The sequence below is a fragment of the Motacilla alba genome, chromosome 3, assembly GCF_015832195.1.
Source record: "Motacilla alba alba isolate MOTALB_02 chromosome 3, Motacilla_alba_V1.0_pri, whole genome shotgun sequence".
Taxonomy (NCBI): Eukaryota; Metazoa; Chordata; class Aves; order Passeriformes; family Motacillidae; genus Motacilla; species Motacilla alba.
Genome location: NC_052018.1, coordinates 86,898,233 through 86,914,195, shown reverse-complemented (window position 1 = coordinate 86,914,195; position 15,963 = coordinate 86,898,233). Strand labels below are relative to the sequence as shown.

The 15,963-nt window shown below is 42.6% G+C and overlaps 1 protein-coding gene across 1 annotated transcript in view; it reads left to right on the top strand.

Moving 5' to 3' along the window:
* The first annotated feature begins 339 nt into the window (after positions 1-339).
* The window catches only part of EPAS1 (endothelial PAS domain protein 1), a 76,511-nt gene continuing 60,887 nt past the window's right edge, over positions 340-15,963 (top strand). Inside the window, exon 1 of the mRNA XM_038130335.1 lies at positions 340-625. Coding sequence (XP_037986263.1) covers positions 600-625 — 26 coding nt within the window. The 5' untranslated portion in view covers positions 340-599. The remainder of the gene's footprint in view (positions 626-15,963) is intronic.

The following is a 15,963-nucleotide window of genomic DNA, read 5'->3' as shown; positions in this document are numbered from 1 at the left end:
CACCGGCGGGGAGATACCACTTCTGGGGGAAAAAAGAAAAAAAAAAGTTTAATAACCAAAAACTTCAGTAACTACAAAATAAGACAGCAGCGCAGGGGCCGGTGCCCGTGTGCGGGAGCCCTGCCGCAGCCGGAGCGGCGCTGGCGGGGCGGAGCGGCCCCGCTGACCCCCGGCCGGGCCGGTGCCGGGGGCGGGGAGCCCGGGGCGCCCCGCCGGCCCCCATTGGCGGGCGCGGCGGCGGCGGCGGGGCCGGGCCGTGCGGGCCGGGTCCCGGGCGGAGGGGGCCGGCCCTGCCCCCGCGGCCGGCGGCTGCCCGAGGTTTAAAGTGAGAACTTTCTGCGGGCGGCGCCGACCTGCACAGCCCCGCCGCCGCGTCGCTCCTGTCCCGCCGCAGCAGCCGCCGCTACCACCGCCTCCCCCGGGCGGGCCGTACAATCCTCGGCAGTGTCCTGAGACTGTACGCCCGCCTCGGGGGCAACCCGGCCGAACCGGACCCCGCTCCTCGCCCGCCGGCGCCCGCGGAGCCCCGCGTCCCGCGGGCAGGTGCTGAGCGCGCCCCGGCCCGAGAGGCGGCGCAGGAGCCGGCTGCAGCCGCCGCGATGACAGCTGACAAGGAGAAGAAAAGGTGAGGGGCCGCGGGCGAGGCGCCGGGCTGCTCGGGCCGCTGCGTCCTCCTTCTGCGGCTGCCCCCTTCGGCCGCGGGAGTCCCCGCGGGCAGGGGCCGAGGCGGCACTGCCGGCGGGACGGTGCGGCCTCGTTTCTCCCCGCCACGGCTCCTGTGCGAGGGCTCGACCCGGAGCCTTTGCGGGGACCGGCTGCGGCGTGAGCGAGTTAGTTCGCCCAGCCCGGGCGGGAGAGGGGCCGAGGGCAGAGCCGCGCCCCTTCGGGGTAACCAGCGCTCCGTCCGGGCCGCCGCCGAGCTCGGGAGCGCCTGCCCGGGGAGCTGCCCCCGCCGGGCGGCACCGCGGGCGGCAGCGCACCCGACCCCGGCCCGGTGGAGGCGGCCGCGGCCGTGCCGGGCTCCGAGCGGCGGGCAGGTGCACCTGGCAGGCAGGGCCAGCCAGCCGGTGTGCGGCAGCTGTCATGTACGCCATGGCAGGGCTTGGTATCAGCGAGGACAGAGGTGGTAGGAAACTATTTTTTAGTTGAGGACGGGGGTTTTGAAGGTAGCAGCACTCTTAGCAAAACGTGTTTTATCGCTAAAGTCGCGTGGATGAAATTGCTAGTCTGTGTAAATATTTCGACACCTCCTCGCTCCAGACGCTGGCCGCGGTGCATCTCTCGCGGTTCACGGAGCTCCTCAGCTGTCAGCGGGTTTTCCCGGAGGGCCGAGAGCTCCAGGAGTGCCCAGCGCCTCGTTTGCTGCTGCCCTTTGACAGGGATGTAAAGCTAGACATTCCCACACTGCCAGAGCGACCCTTCCAGAGGGAATCAAAGTAACGCACTCTTGGTTTTATAGTTTTAACGCACTCTTTTTTAAAGAGTGTGTTCTCTTGTTGGCTCTTGAGAGCAAACGTCAAAATAAAACTCAGCGGTCCGTAACACAGAAGTTACAGGTGGAGATTAAGAGAAAATTTATCTACTTGTTGCTCTAAAGCTATAAACAATTGCTATGGATGAGAGAGGCCACGGACATCGGGAAAACTAAGCAAGTGAATAAAGGTCTATGAAGTCTTGTGAAAGGATACGTATTCAGTCTGTTTTATACAGCAGGCAGGATCGGTCGAATTTTCAGCACAGGTTACAGTTCTGGCCATAGATTCTCTTCATAAGCAATGTGGTTTACAGACTAAGAATTTTATGTTGTTATTTGTCATGTGTACTATCCAGTTACCGTGCAGTAAACTTTAAACGCTGGGTTTTTGTTTGTGTAATAGCTACTTTTTTTTTTTTTGTCACCCTATGACGATGTAGTGGGGGAGGTATAGTAGTGTAAATCATACCTTTTCCCTGTAGTTCTGTTTTCCTCAGTTTATCAGAAACTAACGTATTAAGGTTGAACAGTTGCTTCAAGTGTATTTTGTTTTAGGGAGAGTGCAGAGTACAAAATATACATACGTTTTGTGTCTTATGTTGAAAAAGTAAAAAATTATAGTACAGTACAATGTAGTTAAAAAATGTGTTGGTTTATGAGGCAAGAGGATGAAATAGTGTGTATGTTGGAAATACACTGCATTCATTGTATCACCTCTTTCTAATGGGGAACTCTTAATCTCTCCAATTTCTACCTCTGCTTTCAAGCAGAGTGAGGGATTGAGCACTGTCTAATCTTGCAGGACAGCACACTGAAGTGGTTTGGGGAAATACTCTTCTGATACTACACAGGCTTCACAGGACTGAAGTCTGAACCCTGATCCTGACTCCGTGACTGCTTTTAAATATTATGACGTTCAATGACGATTTTTCTGTTTCTCTCAGAAGTCGGCTAATTGTTATCTGGTTCATGGGATTGTTGCGTAAATTAATGTTTGTGGAAGAGCTGGGAGAGTGTCATATGAGGGATTTCAGATAGCTGGCTTGTGCCTCTCTGTCAGTGTGCTGTGGATATCCCTACTGGGGATGTACCCTATGCAGCCTGTTGAAACAAGATAGTTTTGCTTTCTTAATTTTCCAGTACTATTATAGAGTAGGTTTATTGCCTTGAGTTTGACAGTTAGCGTATTGTTTGCTTGATCTCTGTCCAGATATGCAACTAGGATCTCTAACCTTGCTTGCTAATAGCATTTATAAATCACTTTCACGGAGAAAAGGTGGGGCAGTGTTACCAGATTTCCAGGCAGCCCTGAAACTATGTTGAGGAGCAGATCTCTTACTGTTAAACAAATGTTCCAAGGAAGATAATCTTTGATTCTCTTAATGGTCCGTTGAAGTTGAAGAACATCCCCAGGTCCTCATTTGAAGCTCTGTTTGCCAGCAGAAAAGAGCAGTTGCTTTATTTGGAGCAATTATGGCACTTGCAGTAGGCTGATTTCCCACATTTAAAGTTAGCCCAAGATACAGAGCTGAAATGAATACAATTATTCTTTTAACTGTTTTTTAAAAAAAATTTACACAGTATTAGATACTCTCTTAGAATGGTGGTAATTAGAGACTGAGAGAAGGAGGGATAAAAGGGCATAACACATTTTAGCAAATAGTAAAAGCTAAGGGAAAAGCATCCGATCTGTACAGCTGTGCAGTACAACAGCAAGTAGTAGGTAAGTCCCAATGTAATTAGAGCAGTCTGATACAATATCTTGGTGTGGTTTTTAATGATTTGCAAGACAGTTATTTTGTTAGGAGTGGATGTTGTGTTAAATGAACAGTTCTGGATGGACAACAGTGTCTGTTTGAGAAAAGTTTGAAACCAGGCTCATGACAAGTCAAGTACCACTGAGAAGGATGCATCATTTGGCTTCACCTTTTCAGTTGTGATGTTACTTGGGGAATTCTGTGTTTGCTTTCCAGGTGTATGAAAAATAAACCAATTTTGCAGCTCAGGATGTTTCTAGTGGTCCCCATGTAATGACACAATATGCTTTGTGACCATAACCATGTAATGTTATATAAATCCGTTTAACTTCTTCTGGCCCAGATAGTAAAGAAATGGGATTGCCCCCAGTTATTGTCTAGGTAACAGACTGCTTTCATTTACCCTTTTACTTTGGGCTTTATTTGATATTGTGCCCCTCTAATGAGATGCTTTCTGCCTCAAATTTGCTGACCTTTTTCTTCAGGAGAGTAGTTTTGCCAAGCTGAGGTCACTCTTGGCTGTTCCTTCTCAGGATGAGGAAACTATCCTGATGGCAGAGCTCCCCAGAGCTCAGGTAGTTGCTCGCTCACTTGTAATGGATATAATTTGGATGTCAGGAAATGTGAGCATTTGGATGTGCCAAGGTGTTAAACTGCAGATTTCAAGAAACATACAGTCTCAGTTTTGTTCTTGCCAGTACATTTTCTGTGTGTCACTATTGCCAGGTATACTCCCTATTATTCTGTGATGGTGGTGACAGATGATCTTGTGCATTCTTGGGCTTGTCCTTATAGTTTTTTAAACCTCACTTTATGTACTTTGGCTGATGGAGGTTTGAACACTTTCCTTTGCAGACCATTTCATAGATTACTCAGCTCCATAAAAAATATTTTTCAAGCTTTATTATTGCTCAACATCTCCCCATGCATAGCCCACATATTTTAGTCACTTCTATTTGCTTCTGTGTTCACATCTGCCCTTGCAGTTTTTCGTATTTGGAGTTATCAAAAGGAAATGTGATCTCCTGAATTCCTAGTGAACAATCTGTGGAAATTGGCTGTTTAGCACATGTTTATGGTGTTAACATTAAGCAATTCTTATTTACGTTTCAGCACCACAGATTCATGCACTTCAGAGCTTGCAGGTCATCTTGAATGATCCTGGCCACTCATAGCCCTCCTACTTTGGTATTGCTCCTTCTGTTTCTGTACTCACTTGCCCCTTCTGATTTCTACAGATGTCTGGCTTTTCTACCAGAGGGTGGCCCAAGGGTGCAGGAATGAGGAGGGACAGGCTCACACCTGCCCCCGGCTCTGCCTTTGCCTGCAGTGACATGGAGCAGAGGTTGGGCTGAGCTCTGGCTTGGCGACCTGGCCTGCTTGGGAACTCTTAACTTCTGCTGCCCAGCTCCTGTCGCTTCATCTTGTCAGAGCCAAAGTATTTCAGCTTGATGAAGACTGAATGGCTTTTGCTGTGGGAATGGTGTGCAGTGTGAGTGCCTCCCCGAGTGCACCATCCTCCCCAGGTGATCTGGGCACCTGAGGATTTGTGTTTCCCAAGGATGCTCCAAGGGCTTGCTCTGCTTGTGTGTAGTGCTTAGCCCTAGAGCAATTTAAAAATCTGTCAGCCCTTCACAAACACAATCTTTGTGTCATGTCCTTATCTCTGCATCTCCGTCACATTTATCTTGTGTGGGTCATTAAGAATGTCTTGCATATTAGAGATACTTTGCTAATTACCAGTTTTGCATTTATGCTGCGAATTCAGGAGATCCATCATGAATATCAGAAATGGATCTCTCTATATCTTTCTGTAATATTTTTTACTATGGGGGATTCATAAACATTAAGTATTTTTGTTTTCAGGTTCCAAGCAGGAGCTGCTGTTAGGTGTGGTGGGAGCAGTACTCTTCAAGCATTAAACTTTCTGCTATTCTTAGGATAAACATTAGAGTAAGGAAATGAGCAATACAAAGGCAGATTGTATTTAAAAATAATTTGAATACATGGAATGGTTTTATTCTGCTAAAGCTATTTGTGAAATGCTGTTGTGTTAATTACTCCAATATTCTTGGTTTTTTTCTCATTTATCATTCTTGTGCTCAATTTGCTTAAAAGGCAATATTATAGTTATCTGGTGAGGATAAAACCTTGACTGCTTATATATATTTTAAAAAAACGAACTTCTTTCTTACATTTACAGAGCTGCTTTTTATGGAGACACTTTCTGAAGTCTGTAAAATGGGAAACTATTTTATTATGCATTTGGAAAGTAGCTTAATAAAGTACAGTAGGCCAATTGGCTGATAAATAAGTAGTGTTCCAAAGTAACTCACTTAATTATGCTCTTCTTGGGCTCAAATCTAATTATGATTTTGGTTTTTTCCTCTGTGACTTTATTTAGGTCTAGAAAATCTAGCTGAAATAAAATCTGCCATAATAAATTTTGATTAAATGGGCATATTTGGGCCTGAAAACAGTTAGACTTGTAATTTAATTTACTTGACTGTTATTACAAAGCATTTGGATTTGGATAGCATCTCTATTATGCTGCTCTGTCCATTGCTTTATGTGGCACAGCAAATATTCAGTATTTATTTTATAGAAACTCATCAAATGTTTTGCCAGACAAGAAGCAAAGTTGCTTTAGTTGAATTTTTATGTCTGATCTTCAGTCAAAGAGGTGCCCTGGTCTTGACCCTTTCTCTGTGTGCTAATATGTGGAATCAGCAGTTTTCTTTGATTTAGGGGAATGTTTAGGGTGTTGCCTCCAAGGAGTTTAAAAAATTCAGAAACTTTATATATACTTTGTGTTAGCCTATGGGTGGACGATTAATACTGGCTTATTGCAGCTTTATAAACAAATTGTATGCATTTGGGCAGGAGGAAAAAGCACTTTTTTATTTTGTTTATGCTCTCTGGTAGGATAAAACCAGGACAATACAGCTACTCATTGGTTTTTATTCCTAATGTAAATATGTTGAACCATCCCTCAAGTTAGAACTGCTGCTTCGTTCTGCTGTGTATGTATTTATGCACTGATTTGCTTTCAAACAAACATTAAGCAGCATGTGTTTTAATCTCGAGTATTTGTGGAAAATCTGTAGAACCAAACTGACTCTTTGGTCAAAGAGATTTCAGCAGCATATTGTGTTTCCAACAAGAAACATCTCTTAAAATGTATCTTGCCTGTTCCTGGCTCCAGTCCCTACTTCTTGAGCATGTCCCTAAATCCCAGCTCTGACCTGCATGAATGAAACCTCCAGGCCAGAATTTGGACAGACAGTAAAGCAGGAATTTGATGGGGAGAACAACCAGACTTTTATGGGATTTGGCTGGGATTTTTTTGTTTGTTTTTTTCATATATATGGGTGAATAGTGATGAATGTAGGGTCCTACACTGCTCTCTGTTGCCTGCCTCATTCTTTAAATCCTCTCCCCCAAACAAAACAAAAAGAAAATAAAAGTGGAAAAAAAAAGTAACTCCTGGTTGTTTTCACCTCCTTCTCCACAGCCCTGGCAGAACAGAAGGCTGAAGTACTGAAACATCCCTTTATATTTGAATATGAAATATTGTGTGCATTGAACTACTTCTACCAATACTTTTGCAATAACATTTTGGAGCTAGAACAGTGTGAACAATCTCTTTTTGTGTCAGGAAATTGTGTTATCTAAGGAAAAGCTAAAATTAGAAGTGATATGGGGAGCATTGTGCATGGTGACTTTTTTTTGAGGGGGTGGTGTGGTTTGATTTTGGGTTTTTTTGTTTTTTTTTTTTTAAACAGAGCAGCTCTCCTAATGGATGAATCATGTGGGTGTAACTTATGGCACTTGATAGCAGGCAGTCTGTCTGAAGGTATATGTGTGGTAAGATTACTGAGATCATTTAAAAATTATTTGGAACTACTGAAACGTGAACTTAATCTATTGTAAATATTTGTTACTCATTATCTAATATATCAAAATATATGTGGTTAGAGTTAGGCAAATGTAGGTAAGATATAAAATGCAAATTTTGAACAATGGTACCAAGTGCTGGAAAAGCTGCAGATGCAGTTGGTGAATATTTTCTGTAAAAACAAATATTTTCTTGGAAAATAATTTTCCAGAGCACAAGGGAAACAAGAGCTAGTGTTCTAGTTTGAGCTAGACTGAAATGAAGAGACTGGGTTGAGAAATTGTCAAGACATTTGGAGACTGCTGAAACATTTTAGATTTGGCTTCATTTTTATAAGGCTTCCTGTGCTGCACTATGTTGTTAATTGAAAACCAGATGTTCTAAATTCATTTGAATGAGACTTAAGTAATTATTACTCTCTTGTTAATTTAAATATTTTTCTTTTTTCTTTGTCTTTCTTTTCTGGTGTTAGACTTAATTGGTGTTTTTTCCAGATCTTTACTGTGCCAAAGTCTACCACACACATACATATGTCTGGTTTGGTGGCTTGACCTCAGTCAGATTCCTGTCTTCCTTTCAGGAGAAATTTTCAAATTTATTCAGGAGAAATTTTCAAATTTATTCAGGAGAAATCTTCAAATTTTGCTAAACCAAAATATTAGGTATTCCTTTTACACTATTTACAAGGCTCTCATCACTTAAAGCCTTGAATTCAAAACAGTCCCAGTCTTTCAAAAACTGCAATTGCTTAGACAAGTTACCAGGTCTGATGAAAATACTTAGTCCTCTTTGGCTTGGCAGGAAGTGTGACTTGGCAATGACAAAGGTCTTCTGTAGCTTTGGTTATGTGAACAGCTTTTTAAAGACAGTAGTATAATTGCAAACATAGCAATGAAGGCCCGCCATAACCCCTCACCGGCTCCTGGCAAAACAGACAAGAAAGTCAAAATATGGGAGAGATGAAAGCAGCATGTTTACAAAATTTCTAACTTGTTCTCAAAGGACTGATCATTTCAGAGCCATGTTCTTGAAAATGTGCCTGCATATGCTGAGATAGACGTGTTTGCCTTTCCCAGGAAAGCTATTGCTTTAAGTAGCAGATATTATTATATGATGAAATATAGTCATCCCAGGTGATATCAACCTTTGGCCTAGTGCATGTGTTTTCTTTACATAGTCAGCTTCTGAATCCCTCATACACACACACACACACACACACACACACATATATATATATATATATATATATATATATATATGTAATTTAATACACAGAAGGTGGTTTGCTGAATGGTTTCAGTTTAAGAACCCAGTTCAGTGGCCTGAATAAGTTGCATGAAATCTTGAAAATATGCCCTATTCTTCTCTTCTTAAAAGGGAAAACTGGTGCTCATTTGTTTTGTCAGAGGCTTTATGAACTTTTTTTAATCTGCATGGGAAAAAAAATCTATTAAGGGCTCATAATTTTGGTGCAAGTTGTCCGATGGTATTCAAAAATTACTGTATAGTATTTTTCACTTAAGATATATTCATGCTCTAGTAAGATAAGTATTTGCTTAGGTAATAAGCTGAAGCAAGTATGAAGTGGGGTGGTTATTAGGCAGCTTTTATAAAGGTGGTGGAAGTATACTTTAAAGAACATTCCTTGTATTTTTTTCACCCTTAGCATATCTAAGGTATTTACTGCCATAAAAAGGTGCTTAAACTGCTTAAGCTCGTGGTATCACAGCTGTAGTCATTTGCACTTGCATTTGTATGATAAACTACATACCAATCCTATTCAGCCATTGTGTTTGGGACATTCTCTGGCTACTGTTGGTCTTTAGGCCCTGTCTGTTCATTCACAATTGTATCACCCTCTCTGCCAGTAAATTCTAGGTATTATTGGGTACTTATTGTCAAAATACTTCAAAGATCTTTGAGACGTGAAGAAACCATCCCACTCTGTATTTCTACCCTTGTAAATGGGGAATGTTGCTAGGAATGTGCCCAGCTTTTAGCTGTCTGTGCAATTTGTATCCAAAAGTCATTGCAAATAGCAAAGTGTCTTCTGAGATGATAAGCATTGTTGTTCCTGGTTAGATTTTTGTGTGGCATTATGATGAAATAAACTCATTAGCTGATGGCAATGACAGTGTCTTCAGACTCTTAGGTATTTATGGCGAGTATTGACTTAAAGCTGATAGGAAGTTTGCTTAGAACAAAAATGCCTTTTGAGTGATATGTGGAATGTCACCATCATATCTGGATGTGTGAGAAGAAATTCAGCATTAAATGGCTTTATCATGCCATTTACTACTACTCCTTAGGCAGTATTTCTCTGGAATACAAATCCAGAGACTGGTTAGAGCTATACTACACTCCAGGTTATTTTTTTTTTAAGGTCTCAGTTGCCTCCACTGTGTTTCATAACCTGTGAGAGAAGATTACAAATTTGTGAAAGTGCTTTTGGTATTTTCCTGTAGTTTTTGCCAGATGATTCTTCTGGAGAAGCTGCATTTGTCTAATTCAGTGAAGATGGAGAGCCTTTGGGAAGGGGTAAGCATTTTGGAATAGCCTCTGCATATTGCCTTCACCAAATGGTCTTTGGAAGACCAGCAAGGCTTTGCCTACTGCTGCCTTTTGCCGTTCCTCCTCTGTCGCAAAGGAAAACCATGACAAATGTGGCTCTTGGTTTACTTCTTCCAGTTATCCCCATATTGATCTGGGAGACAGTTCCCGTTGTCCTGTAAGGTTGTCTTGCGCATTGAAGAGTGCAGAGAGTTGGAGTTGGGCAGTTCCTGCACGTGGGATGGCTGACTTTTGCTTGCAGAGCAGGAAACCAATGCCTCAAGAGAGATAATTCTGCTTGTCTTAAAAAACCAGTGTTATTTACGTTTTTAAGGGAAGGTAGACATTTGGGGGTGTTGACCCCCTTCATTGCTTAGTGCAGCACTTTTATGTGCGTGGTTAGGTGGAAGATGTCACATTTCACTGAGGGAACATAGCTTGGTTCAGCTGTGGGTGGGCTGTTTTTGTGCTGCAGCTGTATGATTATCAGTTTGTGTTAATAAATCTGGTTCTTGGTTTTTTCCCTGTGAATAATTTGAAGGATGTGTTTATTGCCGTTACTAATCAGAGGGACATTTTTATGGGAACATCCTTTCTGTGCTCAAGTTGTCTCAATGCTTCCACTGGCTTTTTTATGTAACAGCAAAGCCGTATTTATATTCCCAGTGATTCACAAAAGGGGACTATCCCGTTCTCTTAGGCATGTGCTGGCTTGAAAATTAAGTAGAAGCAAGTGCAGGTATCTTGAGGGAAACTTAATGCCAGTGTTTCGAAACAACCATTATTTCCCATTTAAGAAAAACCAACCCCCCCAACCCTACTTTTGTTTGTCAGCTGCATGACTGGCCCGAACAAAGCCTCTCTGGCATGGGGACCTGGGCCAAAGCGCAGTGAAGCTGAATAAAATCACATTTTAGATTCTGTTTCTTGAGCTTGTTCGCCACTCTCAGTAGTGCTGGCTGTGAAAGTCGAGTCTGGTTGTTGACCTGGCTGCTGAACAACAGCTTTAGCAAGTGAGTCTGGCCTCTGCAGTTGCTTCTCCTGTCTCCTTTCCCCTCCACACCCTCTCCAAAAGCCCCTTGCTCAGTCCAGCTCTTTGTTCTGCTGGGTACTCAGGGCATTGCATTGATAATGTAGCCTGGACAGTGTGGTGTGACTGCTCACTGTAGTTATCCTAGCTCCCCAGTCTGGAATACTGGGTTGGTAGTACATCCTTCCTTCCACCCTTTGTGTGTCTTATTTATTTAAACTGTAAACTTTTTTAAATGGAGCCTTTCTATTTCTATGCCTAACACAATGCTGTAGATCTGCTGGCAAGAAGCTTGTAGAATAAACCTAACTTGAAAATGCTTTAACAGGAGGTTGTCAAGTGAGGGAGTTTGGTTATCTCTCACTCCTATATTACCTGGTTAATTGCTTTCTTTACTACCCCACTCCATATTATCCCTCAATATGTAGGTTACACCCACGTGCTGACGGGTGACCTACGCCTTCGCTTGCTTCACCTTTGAATTTGTCCTCCTGTCATAAGATCCATGTGCAATTTAGACGCCCCAAGCAATTGAGAAGGTGGGGGTGTTGGTGGCGGCAGCAGGAGATTGCAACACCCTGAAAGCATCTCAAAGATGATAAACCCCTTATTCTTTCAGATTTCATCACGGAGCAGGCAGGTGAGCAACCCACGGGGCAATAAGAGTGAAATGGAGGGTTTGACCGTCACAGCAAAACCAGTCTTTTCTGCAGATGGGGAGTTCAGCAGGGTTTCAGCAATCATTTGCTCTCAGTTTCTTTGAACTGAGAGCTGTAAGAAAGTAGAAGAGTGCTGACACACAGGTTTATTGGGACATGGGTTTAGAGGTCAGCATACACAACCACATTCATGGAGACTGAAGCCTGTGGATCTTCATTCAGTTAAGGCTTCTCTTGCATATGGGTGCCAGGGTGGGCCTGAAGACAGAGCCCTTACAGTATTTAGTGTAAAGAAGAAACAGTGAGAAAAGCCTAATGTTTTAGACAGACTTGGCAGCTTTGCACACTGTGCACGGGCCCTGAAGAAGATAGTGCAAGAGGCAGTATTATCTGTGTAACACTTCTTTCCCTTTGCCTACCAGATCTTAGGACAGCATCCCCTGCCCCTCAAACCTAAATGTCACTGTAAACATGGTGTAACTAAATTCCAGCTTCTCAAACGGCAGATAGGAAGCGATGAACCAGAGTGACCAGCTCTATGGCTCTCTGACACTTTTAAAAAGAAGTATTTTAAAGGAAGCAGATGACAACAAATGGTGCTTATTCAAATAGGATCTTTTCAGAGCTCTTCTAATCTGGGGAATAAAATGAGCAAGGGAGCAAAGTTGGCATTCCAGGTCACAGTAGGGATTTTGGGTGCAGTGATGGCAAATGTGGAGCAGAAGTCCACCTAAAGGCAGAGCTGAAAGAGGAAGAGCGCCTGCCACCTGACCTGGTAAAACCTTTTAAGAAGAGACACTGCCAACGTGAAGTCTTTGCAGAGCATTCCTTCAGAGGGAGTCATGTGATGAAAACAGTGCAACTATAAAATTATTTCATGTTATATTGCATTTTGAGTAGGTTACAGCCAGGGAAAGAGCCTACTGAGTCATCTGTTGAGCTATGTGCTCCTGTTGGTTTGGTTTCCTAAGTTTATCTTTGTACCTGAATTAACAGTTGGAGTGCTCTGGATTTTGTACCAAAAAACCTCCATGTCCATAATGTCTAGAACCTTTATGAAAATGGAGTTCAGTTCCTGCCTCAGACCTCTGGGTATTGTTTTGTGAAAATGCCTTTGAGGAAAATAAAATGTCAGCTGTGTGTGATACAAACCTTCATCCCTCTTGAGAGTTTCATGATCATTTCACTTCAGGTCTAAGCTGGTGGATTAATAAAATGAAATACCTTTGCAAGGTGTGAGGAGAGTGAAACAAGCATCTGTTCTTATACTGTTACTTGTATAGGAAATCAGTTCTGATTTACATTTTTAAGAAGGAATATTTGATGGGCAAATGTATTTCATTGTGCTCTTTTGTCCACATACCAGGAGATGTTTTAGTGAAGCTGTGAAATATGAAATCAATGTACTGAAGGAAAATAAAGAGAAGGCCTCAGCCTAGAGATGTACTTGCTCCTGAGAGTCAAGACAATCTCCCCTTCCACCTCAGAGGAAGTAAATACCTTATTGTGCTTGTGGTTGGAGGTATATTATAGTTTGCTGTTGCTGAATATGGATTGCATATGGGAAGTTTGGAGAAGGATTATGGCTCAGTGAACTACTTGGAAATTAAAAGAAACTTTAATAGATGATGAGACAGTGATTAGATGAATTATCCCCTTCTAGCTTGTTTCCTTAAGGGATTGAGGTTTATACGGTTATCGTGTGTCTACCTCTATTTCTGATGGAGCTGTAGAGATCTCAAGGGTATTAAATAACTTGGAGTAGATGTTGTAATCGCTACAGGGAAAAGTTGCAGCCACAAGTCCATTTCTCTGTAGAGATGAAAGACTTGCTATGGCTGAAGAAGTCCAAGTGCCAGCCAGCTACATGCTTGCAGCTTGCTGTGCCACAGGTTCCAGGATCCACCAGGAGTCTGCAGAATCTGGAGGAGTGTGTATTTGCTAGAGCCCTTGCTAGCAAAACAGCTTGTTGCTTTTGCAGCATGGTTCACTAGTTAACCCTAGTGGTGTTTTAAAAACTTACTGTGAGCTATTTGGCAGAAGTAGATACAGATAAAAGGCTGTTCCTTACTCTGGGCGTTTCCAAGTGTTTCAGTGTGCTTAGACCTTAGTGGTTTTGGGTGAAGAAACTGCTGTGCTACTATGATTAATACTAGCACTCAATACTGTGGGCTATTGTAGAGTGGCCACATTAAATCCACCAATGTATACTTCACTCAGGCCTTGAGAAGTGCAGCTAGACTTGTTTCTGCTGGATGGGAATCTCTGACTTCAGCTGGAGAAACAACTGCACTTCTCAACAGCTTTAACTCTGGTTCTGTTGTAGATAGATCTGTTTTGGTTGGAGAGGCCCAACTGTGTGTGCGTTGGTGTTGATTGTCAGGGTTGTGATTAAATTTGGGCATTGTTATACTGGCAGTAACAATGAAAGCATTGTCACCACTAACATTTTCACTTTCCTGTGTTGTTGCAGTGCTTGTTTAATTATTTTTGCAAGAGCAGTAGGTTATGGGAACCTTTTCATGTGCAAACCACATTGAAGGCGGGAATCTCCTGTTAAGAGTTGCATATTTTTGTTGTTCCCATAAGCAAAGGTGATGATGAAAACTTTTAAAATTGGTTCATTGGCTTTGGCAATTGGTATCTACTGAAGATCTCTCACAGTTCTCAGAATCACTTCCCCAGTTGAGGCAGTACTACTGTTTGGTTTTTGTTTGTATTATGTATTTGCTGGAAGGAGGGTGCTATTGTGTGTTTTTTGAGGGTGATTACAAACATAAAATAGATTCTCTTGAGAATGCTTTGTCTACTCTCATCACAATTGGTAATTGTTTTGTGTTGTGTAAGACTCTGCATGCTGTGCTTCTTATTTGGCAGTATGTGTGTGTGAATCTAAAACTGGATTTCTACCTCCAGCATTTTATCACCGATGTTTTAAAGGTGAATCCTGGAACAAAGCATAAAACCTCTCTGAACTCATGTATTGCTAGACGATGAATGTTTACCGAATTAAGGCAAATTTTTTCATCATTTAGGAAATGAAGTTTGCTACATTTTAATGGATGTCTTCTCCAATTAGGACCTGCGTGAGGTAGCTTTCAAAAATGAAAAAAACCAACCAAACTCCACTCCCAAAACATTTACTTTTGACGTTGCTTCAAAATAGTATAGTTATGTGCAAGGTGGGTGTCATCCTTTTGCACTAAGTGTATTTTCATAGGTCATTCCAAAATGCCAAGGGAAAAGGAATCCATAATCCTCATATATCCTATTAGCAGAGAGCCTTGAGGTAGAGATGGGCAGGATGTGTGGAAAAAATGAGGCTTCTGCCAAACATTTTCTTTGTAGGTCACTTATTGTAGTTGAAATTACAGGGAGCGTAAGAGCAAGTGATCTATTAGCAAAGCCATGAAAATAAACCATTTGCCACTTCTAACAAGTGCTGGACCAAAATATGCCTCAAATTTTAAAAATAAGTGAAAACTTGGCGAAAAGTAAGACCTGGTTTTTATCTGCATCTCATCAGGTACATGGCGTCCTGGAACGCAGCCCACTGGCAAAAGCATGGGGAGTGTTATCCTTTGCAGCACTGGGAATGTTCTATGCTGAATTTGGCGCCAATGACCGAGCTTTGCTTGTTAGCTGAAGTTCACACAGACTCCTTGCCAGGCCTGCCCAGAATGCTGTCTCCTCTGACTTCCTGTGGTCTTGCATAATATTTCCTTGCTTCTTGTATAACTGCGGCTCATTCTGGTCACTGCCCAGTTTGTACGGTCAACTTTTTAAAAGGCCAGTCCTGCAAACGTGCGGCCAAGCCATGTCAGTGGCAGGAGGCGTCCCGGTGGTGACGCCAATGGAAGCACTTTTCCACGGGGAAACCACTGGCGGCGGGGGGCATATGTCAGTGCCGACATGTCTGAAGGCAATAAAGTTGGCTGCTGCAGCCTCGTGACAAGATAAGCGTGAGGCACGACTTCAGATTGACCGCACCTTTGAAATACGTGCTGCTGTGGCTCTGATTTCTGTAACAAATACAGGTGTTTATTAAGGGTGGGGGAGGCAGCACGCAATGAAAGCGCATTTTCAGAGCGCTCTGAAATTCTTGGTGTTGCTAATAGTCCCTCAGTTAAGAGTCCTTACATTCGCCTTGAAAACATGCTCCAGGTATCCAGAGTGTTAAAGACAATGATAGGAATTTTAGGAAGGAGTTCCAGAGAACAGTATTTTCATGCTGATGGTTTTTAAGGCTTCCACACAAGTTGTTTCTGCAATTGTCTGTGGTCAAAATATACATTAGTTTTGCACTACTGTTGAAGCAAGTGTATTTAATAATGTTTACCATTTACTAGCCTAGATTATTTGTATGTGTTTTGAAAGTGTATTTCGTAGCAACTTTTGCCATGTCACTGCATTTATGCTGATTATTTTCTAAATATTTGTGTTTGCACATGTAGCTATATGTAGAACACTGTGTGTACTTACAGAGCTTTGTCAGTAACTCATTTTCAGAAAGATGTTTGTCTAACTTGACACTTTCTACACAGTTTAAACACAGTTTTCAGACTGTTACTCATATTCTTTGGCAGACCTGTTCC